The 23042-nt window shown below is 36.1% G+C and overlaps 1 protein-coding gene across 7 annotated transcripts in view; it reads right to left on the minus strand.

The window, feature by feature from the left end:
• PTBP3 (polypyrimidine tract binding protein 3) overlaps window positions 1-23042 on the minus strand; it is a 90190-nt gene that overhangs the window by 24697 nt on the left and 42451 nt on the right. For 5 of the 7 annotated variants that reach the window (XM_061426495.1, XM_061426494.1, XM_061426496.1 and 2 more), the window contains 5 exons: window positions 22507-22676; window positions 20013-20159; window positions 11815-11979; window positions 2262-2372; window positions 624-798 (listed from right to left, as the gene is read on the minus strand). In XM_061426495.1, the coding sequence (XP_061282479.1) occupies window positions 624-798; window positions 2262-2372; window positions 11815-11979; window positions 20013-20159; window positions 22507-22676 (768 nt within the window). Of the gene's footprint in view, window positions 1-623; window positions 799-2261; window positions 2373-11814; window positions 11980-20012; window positions 20160-21795; window positions 21880-22506; window positions 22677-23042 lie in introns of those variants that run through there. The other 2 variants (XM_061426500.1, XM_061426499.1) reach the window with 2 other exon arrangements.

The following is a 23042-nucleotide window of genomic DNA, read 5'->3' on the forward strand; positions in this document are numbered from 1 at the left end:
CATAAAGGTTTACTTCAAAAGTTTAGATTACTGAGACCTGATCTTAAATAAAAGAAGGAAGCTCTTCAAAGCAACATTAGCATGAGTAATGCATTAGATTGTATTTTTATTAGTGCAAAAATGCAATTTCACACAAATTTAGCGTAATGACGAAAAGTTCTGATGTTTAAAAAACAAAATCCTCTTCTCTGAATAAAGAAAGAACATACTACCAATTCAGGCCCTTGTTTTAAAATATCACTACTTTAAAAAGGAGAAGTATTTCTCTCAAGAGCACTTAGGTCAATATTCTGCTGGCTATAAATCAACTTGTTTAAACCAATGGTAATATATAAGACTATTAAATCCAGACAAATGGTTGTATGGTTTATAAAGAATGAGCAATATTCTTTAATTAATGGTAGAAAATAAATTCAATTTTAGGTATCCACTTGTTTTTGACAACTAATAGAATCTACTAATATTAAGATTCAGTTAATGAAGACATTTTTGTTCCATGAGTCTCCTTTTTCTCCTGAAACCCTGAGAGAATCCAAGAAGAAATCATCTGACATAAATGGATTAACAAATTAAACTTGTAACTTCAGAAAACTTGTTCTACGACCCAAAACAGAACTACTCACCAAAAGCAGCAGCCATAGGGGGTTCAAGGGATGGCTGGCCATCACCAGTGGGAAGGTCTAAGCGAGTGAAGTCTCTGCTTTTGTCATTATTATATTTCACATTAAGGCTGGTGAGCTTGGAGAAGTCAATACGCAGAGTGCAGCATGCATTATAGATATTCTGGCCATCCAGAGCCTAAAGCATGTAAGAAAGGGACTGATGTTTTGCAAGACAACAATAAATCAAGTAGCCTCTACTTTGACAAAAAGTGGCAATCAGGCATAAAGCAGAGAGGACTAAACTAAAAGCCAAAGAATTGTATTTCCTTTTACCTTTATCACTAACTGTGTGAGCCTAAGAGAGAAAATGAAAACTCTATTTCTCAGTTTTTTCTTTGGTAAAGTGAAAATTTCTATTTTATCCATGGTAAGATAAGTGGAAGAGGAGAAATGTATAAGCTTGAAAAACTATAATACATTATTGTACACTACTAATTATGATTATGATTATTTTAAAATGTTTAAATATATTTAACATTTCATCTTAATTTATATTAGTGTAGTTTATATAGGTTAAGATGATATAAAGTCTTTGTAAATGGTACTTGTCAGAACCACAATATGTGAAACAGTATCAACCACTTTTTTTTGTTGTTGTTGTAAATTTATTTTCTTTGAGTAACAAGATTGAGGGAAGTTTTAAGTCAGAGTAGATACAAGACCAAAAATTAGCAATCTCTTCTTTCACAATGATAAATATCTTCCGAAGGGATATTTATAGCTACTAATGACTTCCACAAACACTTGAATTTACAAAAAATAGATATCAGAAACTAAAACACAAAAAATAAAACAAAAAATACGTGTACTAAAAAACGCTTACTTATCATAACCATTACTGACGAGTATGCCATCGTAAAGGTACAGAACAATACATGCAGGTAGAGGACGCAGCAAATACCACGGTCATTCCTAGTCAAGAGCCAGACACTACGTGACACGCACAGTGTGCCCACCTCAGTCTCCATCTTCGGGAAAAATTAGAAATGCTTCAGACACTGATACAAGATAGAATTGGAGTTAGGGATAGATCTCAGTAGGAGATGGATCAAACATAACCAAACTGAACGTGAAGTTTTATGTTTTGTCAAAAGACAAGCACTTGTGTGCCAAAAACAAGACAGTATGAATTGAAAGCAGCATATTTCCTAAGACTTAATGTCTGTCAATTTAGAGCTCAATGAGATTCAACAGTGAATACGGTTGCAAAAATACAGAAATCAATCAATCTTTGGCTCACTTAATAGAAGTAAATGAGGGCACTAGAGCAAAGATAATTCTATTCTATTAGTTAGATTATATCAGGAGAACTTTGTGCAACTCTAGACTTCAAATATGACAAACAGAAATGAGTCCCAGAAATATAAGAAATGATAAGGGATTTGAAACCATTTCATATGAAGAAAGAAGTAGTTTTTAGACTATAAAAAGAGCAAAAGGAACAGTACATTTAAAAATGATAAATTAGTTTGTATATTTTATTACAATTAAAAAAAAAAAAACATAGTAAACTATAGCACAGGAGAAGACATGATGACCTTTGGTATCACTAAAGTGACTATAATAACAAGTGAAAAATGAAACAAAGATCATAATTACCATTTTGGCATAATGTGCATTCAATGGGTCAGCATACTGAAGCAAGGCTTGAAACTGATTATTCTTTGTAAAGGTGATAATCTTTAAGACTGTGCCAAATTTAGAAAATATCTGGAAAAAAGTTCACATTAGGTTAAATTTAAGGGAAAAATTTAGCTAACTTATCCTTATAAATACAACTTGATTCATAAATCTCAGTTTTAAATGAAAATAATATCCTTTATTAAAACTACTGGTACCAAAATTACTTAAATCAGGCCTAAGATGTTCATGTTCTAACACCCATACATGGCTTAAAACAGTGCCTGACATACAATAGGAACTAAATATTTAACCTATTTTATAACTTGTCACAATTGGCACAGTACTGAAACAGAAGGTTACAACAGGGATTAATTAGTGCTATGAGATAATGGTGTTGCAAAGCATATACCTAGAAATGGAAGAGTCACACACAGATCAACTATTTCAGCCTGAGAATCAGCATCTATTTCCTGAAACTTTTATAGAAAGAAAACTACAAAATATTCAACAAAATGAAGCACAAAATGTCCAATGCTCTATTAATTCATCAAATAGTCATAGAGAATCGTTGTAAGCTCTGAAAAAAGTCAGGAGTGAACAAAGTAGAAACAAGAATCTCAGCACTGGTTCATCAATTTTAAACAACAGTACCACACTAATGCAAGATCTTGATAACAGGGGAAACAGTACGTCTGTGGGGGTAAGGAGGTATATATATTCTGCTCAAAGTGTTTTGTAAACTAAAAATGCTCTAAAGAATTCTAGTAAGAAAACAAAATGTGAAACGGGAGAAAAACTAGAAAAGAGAAAGAGAACGGGGGAGGAAACCACAAACAAGTGCAGTTAAGTAGGAAACAGTTATCAAGTTGGCAGATACATGTCCAGGTATATCTTGGCAGATATATAAAAAAGTCGCTTTAAATGCCAATGTTCTTAATACGCTAATTAAAATACATAACTGTTAAGAGTGGGCTTTTTTAAAAGTACATGCAAGACCCAACTCTAGGTTACTGGGGAGAAATCCACTTTAAATATAAGGACTTAAGCTAAAGAGAGAGAAAGATACACCATGCTAACACTAATTTTTAAGAAAAGCTGGCAGAGCTATATTCATTTCTTACAAGGCTGACCTCTGAAGAAAAATTATCAGGGATAATGAGGGATGCTATATAAGATAATGGGAGTCATTTATCCAAGAAGACAGAACAATCTTTAAAATGTATGTGTGTAACAAAAAAGAACCAAAATACTTAAGAAAAAAAGCTGTTAGAACTACAAAAACACTATTGTTGTTGGAGACTTTAATAATATCCCTCCAATACAGACTTATAGATAAGTCTGTATAAGTCTGTATTGAGACTGTGAACAAACGTATGGATACCAAAGGGGAGAAGGGTTGGATCTAATTGACATTTATAGAATAATATATCCAATAACAGCAGAATACGCATGAACACCAAGATAGACATATTCTGAGCCATAAAGCACACTTAAATTTAAAATAATAAAAATCATACAATGTGTATTCTCAATTATAGATTTAAACAAGAAACCAGTAACAGGAAAAAACACCTAGAAAATCAGAAGGAAGGTAGAAAGAAAGAAAGGAGTCTCTGCTCTTGCAAGGACAGACAAGACAATAAATAAACAAATAAATAACAATACCTGGTCATACAAAAGTATTTTGTTTTAAATAAAAGGGAAAGGGATGAGCGTGATGCAAGCTGGAAAGGTGCAAGGGTGCTCCAGGAAGGCCTCTCTCAAGTCTTTGGAGAAGAGGAATTAACAGAATGAGGGGAAGGTTCCTACAGAGCCCTGGTCACCAATGCTCTTACAACACTTGTTCTACTTCCCCAGCACAGAAGTTCACGGCCAGGGTTCCTACAATGCATTATGCTTTCCTCTGACGTCTCATTTTACATTTGTTTTTTCATAAGACAGAAACGTGTCTTGCTTCTTAAACCTAAGTATTCCCTATGCTGGTAAGAATTTGCTGTCATTACACACTATGTATGTGTTTCCTTAATAGGCAAATATCCTGCTTTTTTATTATCAGAAAGAATGATCATGAATAACTATCCTAGAGGACAGGCAACAAAAGATAAAATAGAAAAATTCAACTACATCAAAATTAAAACCCATGTTCACCAAGACTATCAACAGGATTGAAAAGGCAACGCACAAAATCAGAGACAATATTCTCAAATCATTTATCTGATAAGAGGTAATCTACAGAAATATGAAAAGAAGTCCTACAAGTCAAAAACAACAAAAACCCAATTTAAAAAACAGGCAAAGGATTTGAAAAGAACTTTCTCCAGAAAAAGGGCTTCCCTGATAGCTCAGCTGGTAAAGAATCCTCCTGCAATGTGGGAGACCTGGCTTCGATCCCTGGGTTGGAAAGATCCCCTGGAGAAGGAAAAGGCTATTCACTCCAGTATTCTGGCCTGGAGAATTCCATGGACAGTCCACGGGGTTGCAAAGAGTCGGACACAACTGAGCGACTTTCATTTCACTTCTCCAAAGAAGACAATCAAATAGCAACAAGCACATGAAAAGACGCTCAATGGCAACTCGTGTCCATACACAGATGAATGAATAAACAAAATGTGGTGTATACATATAATGGAATATTATTCAGCTTTAAAAAGGAAGGAAATTCTCACACATGCTACAATACCGATGAACCCTGAAGACGCTGTTCTGTGAAATAAGCCAGTCTCAAAACAGCAAATGATGAGTGACTCCACTTTTATGAGGAACCTTGTTGTTGTTTAGTTACTAAGTGGTGTCCAACTCTTACGACCCCATGCACTCTAGCCTGCCAGGTTCCTCTGTCCATGGGATTTCCCAGGCAAGAATCCTGGAGTGGGTTGCCATTTCCTTCTCCAGGGGACCTTCTCGACCCTGGGATTGAACCTGTCTTCTATATTGGCAGGCGGATTCTTTATACCACTGAAGAGAGTCAAACAATTCTTATAAGAGATCAACAAGACTCGTGAAACTAATTTGTCTTGGAAAGGATCACCAGAAAATTCCAATCTTAAAGATGTAGTCTGAAGGCTCTCTATTGAAATTTAAGATGTTTAAAAAAATATATAGTTAATTTCATTATGGTCATACTTCAGGGTTCAAAATGTTAAGACCTTAATCCCTCATATAACTCTATTTTGAAAAACACTAGGAAATTTTTGTTTTGCTCTTTTAATGAAAGGTTTGGTCTTATAATAAGTACTTCCTAAATACACCCTCATATCCTAGAGAATAAAGTTTATAAAATAATACCACGGACTTCCCTTGTGGTCCAGTGGTTAACAATCTGCCCTGCAAGGTTTGATCCCTACGTTCCCCTGGTCGGGAAACTAAGAAGATCCCATATGCTGTGGAGCAACCAAGCCCATGTGCCACACCTAGAGAGTCTGCAGCCGCAACTACTGAGCCCATGCACCACAATGAAATACCCCATGTGCCGCAGCACAGCCAGAGAAATAAATAAATAACTTCAAAATGTGTGTGTGTGTGTGTGTTATGGTTACAGTCTCAATACAGACTTATCTGTAAGACTTATCCACACTATTTACATCAACAACTACAGTAGTTCTCCAGATACACCAAGCGGTTTCAGACTTCTATGCCTATACATGTGACTTTTCCCCTGTTCCTGTATCTCTTTATATAATGTCTAGGAAATTTTCATTTATTCTCTTTCAAAACTCAGCTCAGGCAATAATGCCACCAGAAAATTCTTAGCCCCACCCAAACCTCAATAGAGTCCATTTTCTTTACCAAATATTTTTATCCCCTTCCTGGCCTCGTTGTTTTACTTATACTGTATTATACATTTGTCTATATATGTCTCCTTTAATTAGACTGAAAGTTCCTTGGAGGTATATTGCTTGTCTTGGTCATTTCGTTAGCATTGACTACAATTCCTGGCACATAAGAGGCACAGAGTAAAAGTTTACTTTTAATTGATAAGAAAATTACACTCTGAGACCTGAGTGAAGAATAACCGCAACACACAAATTTTAAAATGATAAACATTTCTTATGTAAACTATCTTGTTAAAGAAGTAACAAGAACATATAGTTTGCTCTAAAATTTGGGATTTTTATACTATATTATGCTATAGGACCTAGTTAAATATCACTTAATCTTCAGATTTTGTTAATGTTTAGATCCCTTTCTCTCATTTAATTTGAACAAGAGCCTGAAGCATATCCTCCCTGGCAGATGTGTTTGGCTATATAATTTTCATCTGAATGTGCTGAGAGAATATAAATGTACTCATCTGGTTAACCATGTTCTCTAGAGCTTCCTGGACTGTATTTACTGAGGAGCTACAAAGATCAATCTGATATTATTAAAGTAAGCAAACACCAATATCAGGGAATTCAGCAATGCCTTAAGTGTGATTTTTAACAACTTTTTATAATTATCAAAACACTTATTTTTAAATAGATTTGGCTTCAAAAGATCAATATTTAGGAAAGTTTCATATATATTTTTATTGATTACAAGGTCTTTGACAACTTCCCTAATAAATATACTTTGCTGTCATAAATACAAATACACAGAGACTCAACTCTTGATACGTCTTGTGCACTTTAATCTTTTCAGACTTCAAAATGGGACTAATAAAATACAAGAGATCAGATTCTGGTAACAATCTTCAGGGTGATGAAGATTAATAAAGAGAACTTGCCAGAAACTGAAAATGTTCACTAGTATTCACTTGAAAAAAGCATTATTCATACTAGAAATTTCTAAAATAGCAGGCACATTAGCTACAATTTGTTTACAATAGTTTTTGTAGGCAACAAAAAAGGTGACTTAAAAATTAGAATTTGGAGGCTTCCCCGGTGGCTCAGTGCTAAAGACTCTACCTGCCAATGCAGGAGACACAGGTTCGATCCCTGATCCGGGAAGACCCCACACACTGTGAATAACCAAATCTGTTTGCCGTAACTATTAAAGCTGTGCCCTAGAGCCTGGGAACCACAACTACTGAGCCCAAGGGCTGCAACTACTGAAGCCCATACAGCCCAGAGCCCGCACTCCGCAAGAGGAGAAGCCACTGCAATGAGAAGGCCGCGCACTGCAGTTCCACAGTACTCCCTGCTTGCCACAACCAGAGAAAAGCCCACAGAGCAATGGAGACCCTGCAGTCCAAAAGAAATAAATAAGTACTTTTTTAAAATTAGAATTTTATATTACTAGTGTCGATTCTTTTATTTGATACAGTAATAATTGATTTTTGCAAGCTATTTATCTTTATACTTCGATTCAAAAAGGACTTATCTGTCTTTCATCCTGAAGAGACTCATCTATTGGACCTCTGTTGGACATAACTAACACCATACATGATGGTACTTCAATGTAATAAATTCCAAAAAAATACTGTTTTGCCTTACTCCGTTAGTAGACAAAGAAATTTTTTAAAATGCAGGGCTGAGTTTACATAATGGATCAGTTGATGAATGCCTTCTTTACCTACAAATACTAAGTGATGCCATTCAATCCCACAGCCTTAAGTGCCAGTCATATGCAAATGATCACCAATTTTCCAGTCCTGAATTTTTACGCTCAATACAGACTTATTTCCCAAATGTTTCTTCAATATCTCCCATTGGATGTCTAACAGGTATCTCCAATTTAAGTTGAAAATATACTCTTGATTCCTCCCCTATCTCCCACCCTTGCCCCACATCTTTCCCCCCCTCAGTCTTTACTATCTAGTATAAGATGGCTCTGCTTTACCAGAAGTTCGCATCCACAATCTGGAAAGCATTGACGGTTACTCTCTTTCTCTTTATATCTCACATCTACTCATCCCATCAGCACATCTTTCCAAATACATATGTAATCACCACTTCCAGTGCCCACACCCCACCTGGGTTACCACCACCTCTCACTGGACTGTGCTAAGAGCCTTCACTTATGCCATGTAATCACCACTTCCAGTGCCCACACCCCACCTGGGTTGCCACCACCTCTCACTGGACTGTGCTAAGAGCCTTCACTTATGCCATGTAATCACCACTTCCAGTGCCCACACCCCACCTGGGTTGCCACCACCTCTCACTGGACTGTGCTAAGAGCCTTCACTTATGCCTGTGTGTGTGTGTGTGTTAGTCACTTAGTCGTGTCTGACTCTTTGCGACGCCATGGACTAGCCCGCCAGGCTCCTCTGTCCATGGAATTCTCCAGGCAAGAATACTGGAGTGGGTTGCCGTTTCTTTCTCCATCACTTATGCCTATAGTTCATTCTTAACATAGCAAACAAGAGCGATTCTGTTAAAACATTCAGCCTGTCATCTCACTCCTCTGCTCAAAACCCCCCATGGATTCCTATTTCACTCAGTGTAAAGATTATAAAGGCTCTTCTCTGAGCCTACCAGTCATAGCTTTCGTATTTTTTATATCCAATGACAGTCTTTTTTCTGATATTTGAATACATTAAGCACACTTCCATTTTACGGACTTTGCACTTGCTGTTCTTTCTGCCACTTATACACATAATTTAACACCCTCACATTCTTCAGGCTTCTGCTCAAATGTCTTCATATTGTAAATACTTCTGAAATAGCACCATTCCCATCTCAGTCACTCTTAATTCCCCAACCATGAGTTAAAGGAAAAACACTAGCTTCCACAGATGTTAGCAGTTTAGCTAACGTCAACTCTTCAGCAGAGAATACAGAAAAATTTGCTAATTATAACATGTACAACCAACTCCATGTATTTCCCAATCACAATATTTATCACATTTCACACTATTACTTACATCTTACCCAGAGGCCACAAGAGCAAGGATCTGTTTCTTACAAAGCAAATGCCAGCTTCTTACTAGAATCTAGTAAGTACAGCCATCATTTCTTGAGCGCTTACTATGTAACAGGCACTGCTTTAAGTGCTTTAAATGCATCAACCCATGAAATCCTCATAACAAATGTATAAAAGAGATACCATCTTCATCCCCATCATATAAATAAGAAAAAGACATAAAAGCAGCAAGTTTCTTGCCCAAGGTTATGGAGGTAGTAAGTGGTGGAGCTAGGGTTCAAACCAGCTCTAGAAACTGTATCCTTTATTACTTTGCTATACTATACTTAAATCGGCTAATGGAATAGAGTGCCAGGGGTAAGGGCTTAGTTAATGTAATTAGAGAAAGACACTCTGAGGAGGTGAATTTGAGCTGAAAACGGAATGATGTAGATTCAGCTAAGTGGCTAGGCCTAAGAAACAGAAGATAGAAACGGACTAAGACAGAAATAAGAAGGGTAAGAGGAAGAGGGTCAAAGAGCCAGAAAAGCCAGGGTGCTAAATAAGCAGAACAGTCAGGACGTGAGGTTACAGAGACAGTGAGAGGTCTTGATATGGGGGCATTAAGGGCCCTGGTAAGGAATTTTGCTTTTTCCAACAGTAGTGTGACGGACGGAGAAGGCAATGGCACCCCACTCCAGTACTCTTGCCTGGAGAATCCCATGGATGGAGGAGCCTGGTAGGCAGCAGTCCATGGGGTCGCTAAGAGTCAGACACGACTGAGCGACTTCACTTTCACTTTTCACTTTCATGCATAGGAGAAGGAAATGGCAACCCACTCCAGTGTTCTTGCCTGGAGAATCCCAGGGACGGGGAGCCTGGTAGGCTGCCGTCTCTGGGGTTGCACAGAGTCAGACACGACTGAAGCGACTTAGCAGCAGCAGCAGCAGTGTGATGGAGGATTAAACAAGAGACCGCTATAACTAAAGGGCTGAGAGTCCTATCCCAATGGTTACCATTGAAGACTCAGAAATACTTCTCTTCACTTGAAGGACCCATGATCTTTAGGGAAAGAAACAAGGTTTGTTACTGGTCTCAGCCAAGTGACAAATGGAATAACAAAACAGGACCATGCAACCTGGGCTAAGTTCACTGCTGACTGATAGCAATGTTGAGCCACAGGTGCAATAACATCTTTTGTGAAGCAACAGAAGTTATCAGCAGCAGCTACAGTGCTACAGGAGCAAAAGCAAACAAAAAACGCTGATGGATCACAGAGAGCTCGATGCTACTTGGTGGGATAAACAGAAAAAACGAAAATTCATCAGGACAAAGAAGCCAATCAATTAAGTAACTGCTGAACCCTTTTAAGAAACAACAGTGGCTATGAATACCACTGCTAAAGCCCTCCACAGGACATGCTTCACAAACATACATATTTAGAAAATGGTACTCAGGAAACTATTATAGGGAGTAGAGTAGGCATAATAAGTGGTATATTCTGATATTTACATGCACAGCATGTGAACCACGGGCTGTGCTTAGTCATTCAGTCATGTCCAATTCTTTGCGACCCCATGGACTGTAGCCCACCAGGCTCCTCTGTCAATGGGGATTCTCCAGGCAAGAATATTGAAGTGGGTTGCCATGTCCTCCTCCCGGGGATCTTTCCAACCCAGGGATTGAACCCAGGTCTCTCGCACTGCATGTGGATTCTTTACTGTCTGAGCCATCAGGGAGCCCAACATGAACCATATAAGGAAATGTGTCTGAGCTCTTATCACCAGTTGGTACAATGACAGTGGGGAAAGTAACAACTTCTAAGGTCCCCAGTTCCCTTATTTGTAAAATGTGAGGAGAGGATACATGTCAATTCTTAGATATAAGTGCACACATACGACTCCCCATGACTCTTCATTCAGTAGTACAAACCCAAAGTTTTAGAAAACAGTTAAAATGATTCTAAATTGGCCTAGGGTTATGCTGTTTAATATTATATATATTGAGATATAAATGTGAAAATAAGCATATGTTTCAGTGTTTTAAAATAATTTTTATATATAGGTTAAGTATAATGAAATGGAATACTAGAGCTGGCATCAGGAGGCTTGAATTCTGACTGGTTCTTCAATTATTCTTTACAATACTCAACAATTATCGGAGATTTAGTTTTATTCATTACAAAATTATGTAATAACTAGGTGACAGATCTTGCCTTAAATTCCATCTCTTCACAGTAGGCCATGATGTGGTACACTGCCTCTTATCAAGACGGTTTAGACATAGTAATGGATAGTCTATGAAAGTTATGTTGAGAGTCAGTATTTAATTTGATACTTCCATATTACATGTGAAGTTACTCACATCTTCCTTTTAAAGTTTTAAAAATAAAAGTGCTCAAATGTATGGAGGAATCTATAGAAATAAATTTGTTGTTTTCTATATTGACATTACTTTCTCAGAAATAACTAGTACCAATTTTTTCTTTATAGGAATCTATGCTTTGTTCATTTTCATGCTTAGGTATAAAAACACAGAATTCTTACACACCTTTTTAAATCAAGTATTTAGGTTAGAAAAAGGAGGCTTTCAAAAACTATCTCTAACTGACACTATTCCTTGCATGAAACAGGATGCTGAAGACTTTTATTATTTAAGTAAATATATTAACCAGAATCAACAACCTGAAAAACTAAAGACGGAAAACATTAAAAGTTACAGAGGTCGTATTTGACTCTGCTTTCGTAAGAGTGTTCCTCCTTACCTGATGAAGAACTTCCAGGGTAACAGGATAAAAGAGGTTTTCAATAATTATTCGGAGCACAGGGCTCTGCCCAGGTAGGATTGTGCCTTCATTGGTAGGCGCTCCAGGAAGGGCCAGACTTCCTGACTGGACCGTACTGACAGCCTGCAGTGCAGCTTGGGCTCTCTATGTAACAATCCAAAACGAGAACTTGTGGTTACACAAACACATTATACAATCCTTAGTTGATGTAAATTAATATGAAGTACTATGGTTAAATAAAAATATACGTATCTGTTGAACTTTCTCTGGATGTATATATCCTAATATTGTAATCAGTCAAGAATCAAAAGTCTTGTGTTCTTATCACAGTGACACAATATTTAATAGAGTTGCTTAAATTTACTTGAATAAATGAAAAAACTATAGCCAAAAAAGAAGAAAACTTGTATACAACTTTCATATCCTAATTTTTTAATGACAAAAGGGAAGAAAGCAATGTGAGAGTAACATTAAAGACCACTTTAAAAAAAATCACTCAAATCCCTCTTCTTTTTTCCTCTCTGAACAACTGAGTTCTAAAACCTCTGGGTGGCATATGATAGGCATAAACATGGAAGAGCTGTGGTGGTTCAGAGTGGGGCAGGGAGGGCATCCTGGCATGAAGCATCAGAGCCTGAGCAAAAAGAGGAAGGCATCCATCTGCCTGGCAAGGGGAACCTGAGCCCGAACAAGGTAAGCAAGGCATCTGTGAGTGGGTGGCTCACTGCCAGCTGTCAGAACCTGGGGAGCATAACAAGGGTAAGAAAGCTATCCAGAGGAGAGCAGCCTAGCCAGGATTATCAGAGCTCAGGGAGAGTCAAGAAGAGGGCCACAGAGAATTGGGTGCTTCCCCTGTGGCTCACTGTTAAAGAATCCACCTGCAATGCAGGAGACGTGGGTTCAATCCCTGGGTCGGGAAGATCCTCTGGAGAAGAGAATAGCTACCCACTCCTCCAGTATTCTTGCCTGGGAAATCCCATGGACAGAGGAGTCTGGCGGGCTACAGTCTATGGGGTCACAAAAGAGTTGGACACTACTTAGCAACTAACAAAAGCAGCCGCAGGGAATAGGTAGCCAATGTAGTAAAGATAATTCGAGTAGGGAGAGAGTTCAACAGAGGGGCAGACTGGTATGAGATGTCAGAACCCAAGAAAAGGAAGGCAGAAAAGTTTCTAAATATGATGCTCTATTAAAAGGAACCAGGGTGCTCTAAAAAATGTCTAGGTCTAAAACTGGAGCAGGAAAGCATAAGATGAGTGTACATTTCCAGTTTTGTGGGGTTTTCCTGTTGTTGTTTTGTATCAGAATGCAAAACAGTTTTCAAAGAACAACAGAAGCAAGCCAAAAGGACACAGAAGACAGCTTGAAAGGGGCTCCCACTGGCATTATTTGAGAACCAAAATAGTGATTGTAACAAATAAAAACCCATCAGATAAAACAGGAAACCTGCAAGTCCACAGGCTGATAAAAATTGACAACTGATAAGGAACAGTCTATTTACACTGCTAAAGTACCTCCCGTCAAATACTCTTCTTTCCCCCTTTGTAAGTCATAACTTTATACTAGAGAAGCCAGGCAAACAGCAGTCAAATCAAGTGATCAAAGAGCACACCATCAGCAACGCAGCAAATTGAAATTATTATGTACCACCTGATACGATGAAATGAGAAGAAAAGAGCATTACTTCTGTGATGTTCCTGTCAAAGCTGCATACACTGAATCTTATCACAAGGAAACATCAGACAAACTCAAATTGAGGGATAGCCTAGTAGATGAGTAGCCCATAATTTTCAAAAGTATCAAGGTTATGAAAGCAAAAAAAAAAAAAGAAAAAGAACTTAACTGTTTCAGATAAAGGGAGACTAGAAGATATGATTTCTAAATGGAACATGCAACTCTGAATAATGCTTATTCTGCTAGAACAAACATCACCGGGACAACTGGCAAAACTTGAATCCGGGCTGAGGGTTGGAGGGAAGTAATACATCAGTGTTAATTTCCTGATTTTGACCAGTGTATTCTGGTTTGTAAAAGAATATCCTTCTTTGAAGGAAATGCACACTACAAGTTTGGCCAATGAAGACAGGCCAGATTAATAGTTTTTCCCCAAATGCCTCAAAGTAATCAGAATGTCTTCGTATTATATTTACGACTCTTTTTAAAAATTTTTTGACTGCCTCAAAATTTAAAACAATTATTCAAGTGAAAAGGGGAAACTGAAGAGGAAAAAAGCATGGTTGATAATTAAGCTAATAATTAGTGAAATTAAATGCAAGTTTAATCAATCTTGTGTTCTGTACTTATAATTTCCTAACAATAGTGATAATGAATAAAATGTTTATGCCAAAAAATGAAAAAACATCCCACCACTTTAATGCAGATTCTTTCATTTCTACATCTTATATTCACTTGAAATTTTAAAGATCATAGTATTGTGTCACAGTTCTTTGTTATTTTATATTAACATTTATTTTGTTTTCATGACTTTAATTTTAGTTTACTATTTATTATACCACCTTTCAAAAGTGGGATGACTAGCTTTTTAACATTTTGTTATGAAAAATAACATTAAAATAAACGTCTTTCTGAAAAGTGGCAGTCTTTTCTGTATGCTTAATAACTGAACAACTTCCACTTTTGTATACTTATATACAACTCTTTTTTAAACCGTTTAACAACATTTTTATGCCATATAAAGACTTTTATTTATCAAGTAATACTCGAACTGCCAAATGTTCAGTTTCCAAATCATCTCTGAGAACAATATATGAATAATTTGAATATATCATTAAATACATATGCGCCTGTAAAGTCAAGTGTGTGATACTGAGCACCCCAATTCTGCTTCACACGTAGCAGTTTATCTTATTTTATACTGGGCTCTCCAGGAAGATGTTATTTGGAAAACAGGGTTGTACTGCTTTTAAATTTGAAAATTGGCTCACAGTCCCACTTACAGCCTTTAAATAGGCAATGATGAGGTTTGGAGGTCATTCAAAAAAGACTCAATTAACACAGGGATTAGAATTAGCAAACAAGAACATTAAAGTAGTTATTCTATCTGTATCAACTGCTCTCGCATGTGCACACACACACACACACACACACACACGAAAGGTTAAGTAGAGACATGGAAGACAGCATTGTTCAATAGAATTTCCTGTGATAATGAAAATATTCGACATCTACAATATATTGGATATTAGTCACTGGTGGCTGGTGAGCACTTGAAATGTACCTAGTGCAACTGAGGAACTGAATTTTTTATTTTTAATTTATTTAAATTTATTCACATTTAGCTAGCAGCTGAGGGGTTCCCAGGTGGCTCAGTGGTAAAGAATTCACATGCCAGTGCAGGAGATTTGGGTTCAATCCCTGGGCAGGGAAGATCCCCTGGAGGAGGGCATGGCAATACACTTCAGTATTCTTGCCTGGGGAATCCCATGGATGGAGGAGCGTGGCGGGCTACAGTCCACAGGATCGCAACAGAGTTGGACACGACTTAGTGACTAAAGAACAACAAGCGAGCAGTTACCATATTAAACCTACTGAACAACCAGCGAGCAGTTACTCACAACTTTAGAATGTTCAGGAAAAAGCATCAACACAGTGAGGCTCTCAGTGGAGTAATGGTTCCTTTTTCTCTCACATCAGGAGAGAAAAAGGAACCATTATTCAAGATTTAATCATCCTATCAAAACTAAGCCTGAATAACTGAAAGTAAATGTAACCTTTTTGGCTACACTGTGTGGCTTGTGGGATCTTAGTACTAAGTGTGGAGTCCTAAGCACTGAACCGCCAGGGAATTCCCAACCTCACTGACTCTACTTCCTTATCTACCAATCAATCAATTCTTTTTATTAAATAATTCTATATATATGCTTACTACTGCTATATTACAGTTATTGTTGCTATTGTTGCTGTTTCTCTTCCTCCACTCCTTCTTCTTTGGCATAAAAGACATCATGTTGCAGAAATATGAGAAGATATGGTATATATTGTTTTAATCATTCTACAGTTGTCAATATACTCCGCATTAGTACTTCACAGAGCATTGAGTACAAGTCTCCGCATAGCAGGCATGCAAAAAAAATTATTTTGACAATAAAAATCTGAGGAAGATTTGTTTAATAAGTAACTCTAGTTTCAATTTTTAATTAGGCAAAAATATTGAAGGAAGAAAATGAAAAGTAGAGGGACATGCTTCACTGAGGACAAAAGAAAAGGGAGGGGGAGAAAAAAGAAATGTCTTTTTAATATGAAGAGACAGTTCAGGTACAAAGAAGACATATTTTCTGTGTATCTGATGCTAAACATTACAAGGCAGCAGAATTCTTATTATGGGAGATAATTTTTCAACATTTCAGCCACAAACCCTCTGGAATGGTTACATTAACTAGTAGTAAAGGAAATAGCAGTATTGTGATGGAAAAACCAACAAATACTTATTGAGGTTGGAAACGTATATATACTTCATGTAAAATTTAAATATGCCTAGAAAATATGGCAACCCACTCCAGCGTTCTTGCCTGGAGAATCCCAAGGATGAGGGAGCCTGGTGGGCTGCCGTCTATGGGGTTGCACATAGTTGGACACGACTGAAGTGACTTAGCAGCAGCAGTAGAAGAAAATATAAAGAAGGTATTTCTAAAGTTGAGATAGAAATGAATATACAACAAAATTCACAGATCTTTAAATGTTCAGTTTGATGATTCTGGGGGAAATATTTTAAGGAAAAAATTTTCCGTGGTCATTATTTTGCAAATTTATAAATTTCTACCTACAAGACCAAGAAAAACTGTCTGTACAAAAATGACTGCTACTAATACAACCATTTCTCAAATGCTGCACCTCAAAAATACCATCTAAAGTTTTTAGCTCCAATTTTAGTTTAAAGCAAGGGAGGGAAATAGTTGATATTCACCTGGCCCTCTGCTAAGTATGTCCATAAGTATGTTTTGGGATATCTTGCTATTCAGAGAAGAAAAGAGAATGAAACAGTAATTTATCAGCTTCTGAGGGCTGTCAGAATAAAAAACATCTGGTACCTCTCATTAATATGTATGTAAACAGGTACCTTCAATTTTGACTTCAGCTTTTCTGTAGGACTCTGAATAAAAGAAAACCATTATTTTATCAAAAGTCAATGCAAAAAATGGACAAAAGTAACAAAATGGCAAGGGTACTGGGCAGAAATCAAGGCTATCTAAGAATAAACTAGGTCATTTGGGCTGGCTTTGGTTGCCAAGCAACTGGGATTTCTCACCGTTTCCCTTTAGAATAATCCAGTCTTTAAGAGTTTTATAAACTTGTTTGTTTCTTCTTCAAGACTTAAACATAATTAGGAATCACGCTAATGACAAAACTGCATGACTTATACAAAAGAGAACTGAAAATTCTAGAGAGATAGGAAATAAAATATAACTTCCTCCTCAAAAGGATTAGTTAGCGATATAGATATGTTAACTATCTCCATATTAATCTATAAAATCAACCCAATTCAACTGTGTTTTGGGGGTGTTAGGAGTTATCAAAATAATTCTAATATATCCTGAGAAATAAACAAAACCTATTATCCATTTAATTTCTCAAAAGAGAGGGGAAAGAATTGAGCTTTGCCCTACAGTAGGTTAAGCCACAGGGACACTGAAACAGGAACGGAACAGAACGGAATCCAAAAGGCAATCCAGATTAGACACAGACTGCATACAACGTGAGCAGCACACACGTGAGGGCAGATGGAGGTCATGCAAGCAAAATGTGCAGTCATGTCTAACAAGTATATTTATGCATGTTCTAAGTAGGCAAAGCCTGTGTACAGAAAGAAAAGTAGAACATGACAAAGGACAAGTTTTACATGAGTGGATAATACATGGGCTACTCAACTACAACAAAAGAGAAACTGGTCAGTGGAGTAAGTGAAAGACCCTAGCCTCCCTCTCCACCCACAAAACAGTCTTAACAAAGATTTAAACACTAAAATAAAGACAACCAAAACATTAACGTATAAGAAAATATAGGTAGAAAAAAACTTTTTAATCTTGCTATACTGGGTTTTTATGAGTATGGTACCCATGTCAGAGATCACAACACAACTTAAGAGACTTGACTCTTACATAAAAATAATTTAAAAACTGAATTAGCAAACAAAATCCAGAGACGGAAAACAGAATGGCAGCTGCCAGTGGGGGTAGGGGGAAATGAGGAGTCAGTATTTAATGGGTACAGAGTTTCAGTCTGGGAAGAGGAAAAAGTCCTGGAGATGGATGGTGGTGCTAGGTTGGGCAATGTGAGTGTATTTAATGCCACTGAAGTGTTATTCACTAGCTTAGTAATTTCTGACTCTTTGCAACCCCACAGACTGTAGCCCACCAAGCTCCTCTCTCCATGGAATTCTCCTGGTAAGATTACTGGAGTGGGTAGCCATTTGCTTCTCCAGAGTATCTTCCCGACCCAGAGAGTGAATTAAGTCCCCTTCATTTCAGGCAAATTCTTTACTGTCTGAGCCACCAGGGAATGCCACTGAATCATACACTTAAAAATGATTAAAATGGTAAATCTCATATACGTATTTTTTCACAAATGAAAAAATGGGGAGGAAAACTGCATTAACAGAAATCACTGTAAATATGTCACAAGTTATTACATAAAAGTAAGTAAAATAATAAGATATAATTTGTTAACTATCATATTAACAAAAATGGACAGGAAAATCGCTTGCTCATATATTATCAGTGGCACCCTAAATCAGCAAATAATCTTTACAGAAAGCAATACTGCAATGTATATCAAAACATAAAACATACATAGGCTAAGTACCAGCAATTCTGTTGCCAGAAACAAAAACTATAAGATAATGCCGCAACTGTGCCAAGATATATAAGAATGCTACTATAGTACTATTTGTAAAAGCATAACATTGCAAACAATCTCAATGTCTATTAACAAGAAACTAGATAAATTATGGCTGTCCTTTTGAAGCAAGTATTATGCAATCATTTAAAAATGATGACGTAATAAAAAGTAAAATAAAAAGTATGAAGTAATTGTGTATTTCTTCTCATGAAACATCACTGACCTACTGTAGAGAAAAAATAATAGCTCTTAAAACATTAGGATTCCACTGGTGTAAAATTACATACATAGACAAAACCTGAATAGAGAAGGGTACACAGTAAAATGTTTGCAAAATGTTAATCAGTTATACCTAGGTAGCTGGATTGTCTTTTGTTTTTTATTTTTCTGGATTGTCTGAATGTTTTACCATAAGCATGTATCCTACTTACAAGGCAATGTTTTACTTTAAAAATTTTATATATTTAAAAATATCTAACATTTCATTTACTCAAGTTTAGATAATTTATTATATGTCATTAATATGTCTTAGAATAAGTTAAGGATTGGATGCAGGAAATGTCATTGTTTTTAAAAATGTGGAAAACTATAATTTAAATTCAGCAGCTTGTATTATAATGACTTTCAACACAGAAACAAAGAGCTGAAGGAGTTCTTTTGCCTAGGGCGAGACTATCAGGGCCAAACAATGCTCTCAGCATAATATAAAACCTATTTTTTTAAATGTACTTGCTAAAAAAAAAATAAATAAAATAAAATGTACTTGCTTCATGGATAAATTTTTCCTACCCTTAAATTACTTCAAATTACTATTTTAACTACTTAAAAAATCAACCTGGAAAGACAAAAAAGTTTCAGTATGGTAAGAAATGTTCATATTCTATATTCCACATTTATCTTGGAGAGTTAAAATCATATAATGAACATATTTATATAAATTCTTATTATAACAATAGGATCACCACTCAACTTCTCAATGCCTTTGTTACATATTCTATAAAAAGAAAGGATTGACTTCCATAGTTCCTTTAGATCTGAAATTTTAAGAGACATTAACAATGTACTTTTTCCCCGCTTATGGAAACAGTTTCAAGGGAAAACTGATTGCCTGCCATTTCTAAGGCCATATCCTCAAACACAGTTTCAAATGGCAGTGCTTTCTTATTGGAGTCTTTGGATAAGAATTTATATATACAATCTTTATCAATAGAGCATCTCATGATGAAGAAAAACACATGATTTTTTTTCCACTTAAAAATAGAAACTTAGTTATTATATCATGTATTCTTAAAACTATTTTTATAAATGACATTAATACTTACAGCTTGATTAGGCAGATTGTCAGTCTTAAGTTCTCTGTGATTGGAATACTGAATAAAAACAGGCTGGCTTCGAAGGTGAGGAGTAACAGGAGTGTAATAATTCACCATAGTAACAGCAGCTTCCTCAGAAGCCATTTCTAAGAAAGCCTGCAATAAACACAAGAAAGTAAAGTGAAAGCTCCTGTTTTTGAAAGGCAGCTAAGAACTATTTTGTCATTCTAGCTGATCTAAAACTGATGCATTCTTAACAGAAGTCATATTACCCTCAAGGGGATGAAAAGACTTTCGTTTCAAACTCTATCACTGATAGTTACTGAAAACATATTTGACAAAAGTTGGGTTCAATAAAGGATTTGGGATTGGGAAATTGACAGTTGATTAAATGACTCTGTGTGGTTTTTGGTCTTCTTACTTCTGTTTCTTCTAAAATTTAGAAACAACTAAAAAAGCAAAAATAAATATGTGCATCACTACTATAAATAGATGCGTTCAGTTTCTTCCTAAAAATTTCTCCAATGATCTGTTCTCCTTTGCCTTTTTATGAATGTAATTAGAACATTCATGTGCCAAGGCTCAATTGTACAAATTAGGGAAATGGGAGAACATCCTACATTAAGTCAATATTGATTTGATTTGGGTCATTCAAGTGACCTTTTTTGGCTATTGGTAATCACTGTACTGATATTAGCTACTTGAAGACTAAAAAGAACTGAGATGGAAGAAGCTCCTTAGTATTCATGTCTTATTCTGTTTATGGCTTCTCCTCACTGTCATGATTCCCATTAACTTATGTGACAGGAATCGGATACTTACAGATCTTTAAGGTGGCAGATTTTATCACCCTGTCTCAATGGTTAAGAAGATAAAACATATACTAACAGTTCTGAGCCCTGACTACCTCTAAGAACACTTCCAATTTAAAGTACAGGAAGAACTCATGATCCAAATCACTATCTTCGAGGAATAAAACAGATTTTAAGTCATTTACAGTATTTAAAAGGTACAAATGTCTGTGATACACTTTAAAGCTGCTATCCAATTGTGTAAGTAATACAGTTTTTCTAATATTTCTAAGAGAAGTAGATAAAAATGATCAAGGTAACAAAAATAGCTATGGCAGTATTTCTTAACTATCTGGTTTTTTAAAGTCATCTTTTCAACAAAGAATTTGTAAACTGTATTCTAATAATATTCACCATATGGGGAGAGTCTCTTCCTGCAAACTCCCTACTAAATGTTGAGACTCCTGCAATGTCACACAAAGGAAAGGCTGAACAATGTCTTTGGATATTGTGATTCTAGTCAGGAAATCATTCCTATATGTATATACAACCTAAAAATTCATATGTAAAAATAAAATTTTCCACATGGAGTCCAGTAAAAGAATTATTTATGTTTTCCCAAAGTATCCAGCCAAGGATCAACCTCCATAATGTAGGATGAAGAGAAAATAAAAAATCACTACCCACAGAAAGGCTGGTGAAAATAACCCTTACTCTATCCTCAACACTCCCAAGAACCATGGAATGATTATGCCGACAAGTACTACTATAGTGACTCACATCCGAATCTCTTGCTGAAGTAAATTACTAACAAGGTATTTTCTGAACAGGATTTAGGATCAAAAGACAAGCAATTAACAGCAATCAGCACTACAGAAAAATATAAACCTAGAACCAAGAGCAGAAACAAAGGAAACTGTGACACTGCCTGCTGCCTCTCAGTTATTTGACATAAGATATAGGATATACTACATGAAACATAATAAGTATGTAACACGTGCCTGTTAGACATCAGACAGCCATTAGACGTGGTTGTGTTGGCTCTTTTCAAACTCTGCGAACCATACTAGTCTCAATAGTGGCATCTGTAAAGAAAATTAAGATCCAAGTGCCTACACTACCTCTAAAAGATGTAAGAAAAATGTATAAACACAAGGACTGAATACTAAGACATACTATTTAACTTCTCCAGTTCTTAACAACCTCAACTACCTTAAACAAGGCTGTTAATTTAAATAAATAGTTTACTAAAGATAGGGGTCTGAATCAGACATCATTATCCAATCTTGGATGGTAAACAATCTGATCTCTTCTGATAATCACAGGATATTTTCATAAACCATTTTGTAATTAAGAATGTAAAATATGTTTGGTCAAGATAATAAATAAGAGAGAATCCTGTTTCCTATATAATATTTTTATTTATTGCTTCCTGTCATTAAAAAGTTCTATTTTTAAAAGCTATGTAAATAGAATAAAATTTAGAAAAAAAGTTCAAGAAAATAAAAAGCTTTCATTTTTTAAATTTTGGCGGCACTTTGCAGGATCTTAGTTCCCCCAGCAGGGATTGAGCCTGCACGCTTGGCAGTGAAAGCACAGAGTCCTAACCACTGGACTACCAGGGCATTCCCTTAAAAACAAAGTGGTTTTTTTTTTTTTTTCACTAACACCCAGAAATAATAATTGTGGGTCAATCTTTAAAACTTACATACCTGGCTTTTTCCTTTCAACATCAAAAGATTAGTTACTTTGCCAAACGGTAGACCTAATGATATGACCTCTGCTTCGGTGACATCACTTGGAATTTTGCGAAGATGGAGAACACGGGAAGGCGAACAGAGAGGTCTATCTCCTTTAAATTTCTTGTTGTCATTCCCATTAGCTAAAAAATACAAGATTTGTTTTTTAATTACTGAAACTAATTTGGGTTGACATACTACATTAACCATATCATCACATTTGATCTTCCAAGCGTTTCAGGTTTTGAAATTCAGGAACTACGGGGCTGATGGGAGAAGAGTAGAAGACAGTTGAAAACAAAACCATCCACTTTTCAACGAGTGGGTTTTTTAAAATTTTTCACTGCAGGTGTATTTTTTTTAAAACTGAACTTGGATTTTTAACTTCAAGCAAAAGTGCTGGATATGAATTACATATGTTGAGGTACCAAAAACCTCTAAATGGGAAACTATTTGTTATGAATAGAAAACAATACTTATATTATCTTCAATGTATCTTAAAAGATGCT

This window comes from Bos javanicus, chromosome 8 (assembly GCF_032452875.1).
Source record: "Bos javanicus breed banteng chromosome 8, ARS-OSU_banteng_1.0, whole genome shotgun sequence".
Taxonomy (NCBI): domain Eukaryota; kingdom Metazoa; phylum Chordata; class Mammalia; order Artiodactyla; family Bovidae; genus Bos; species Bos javanicus.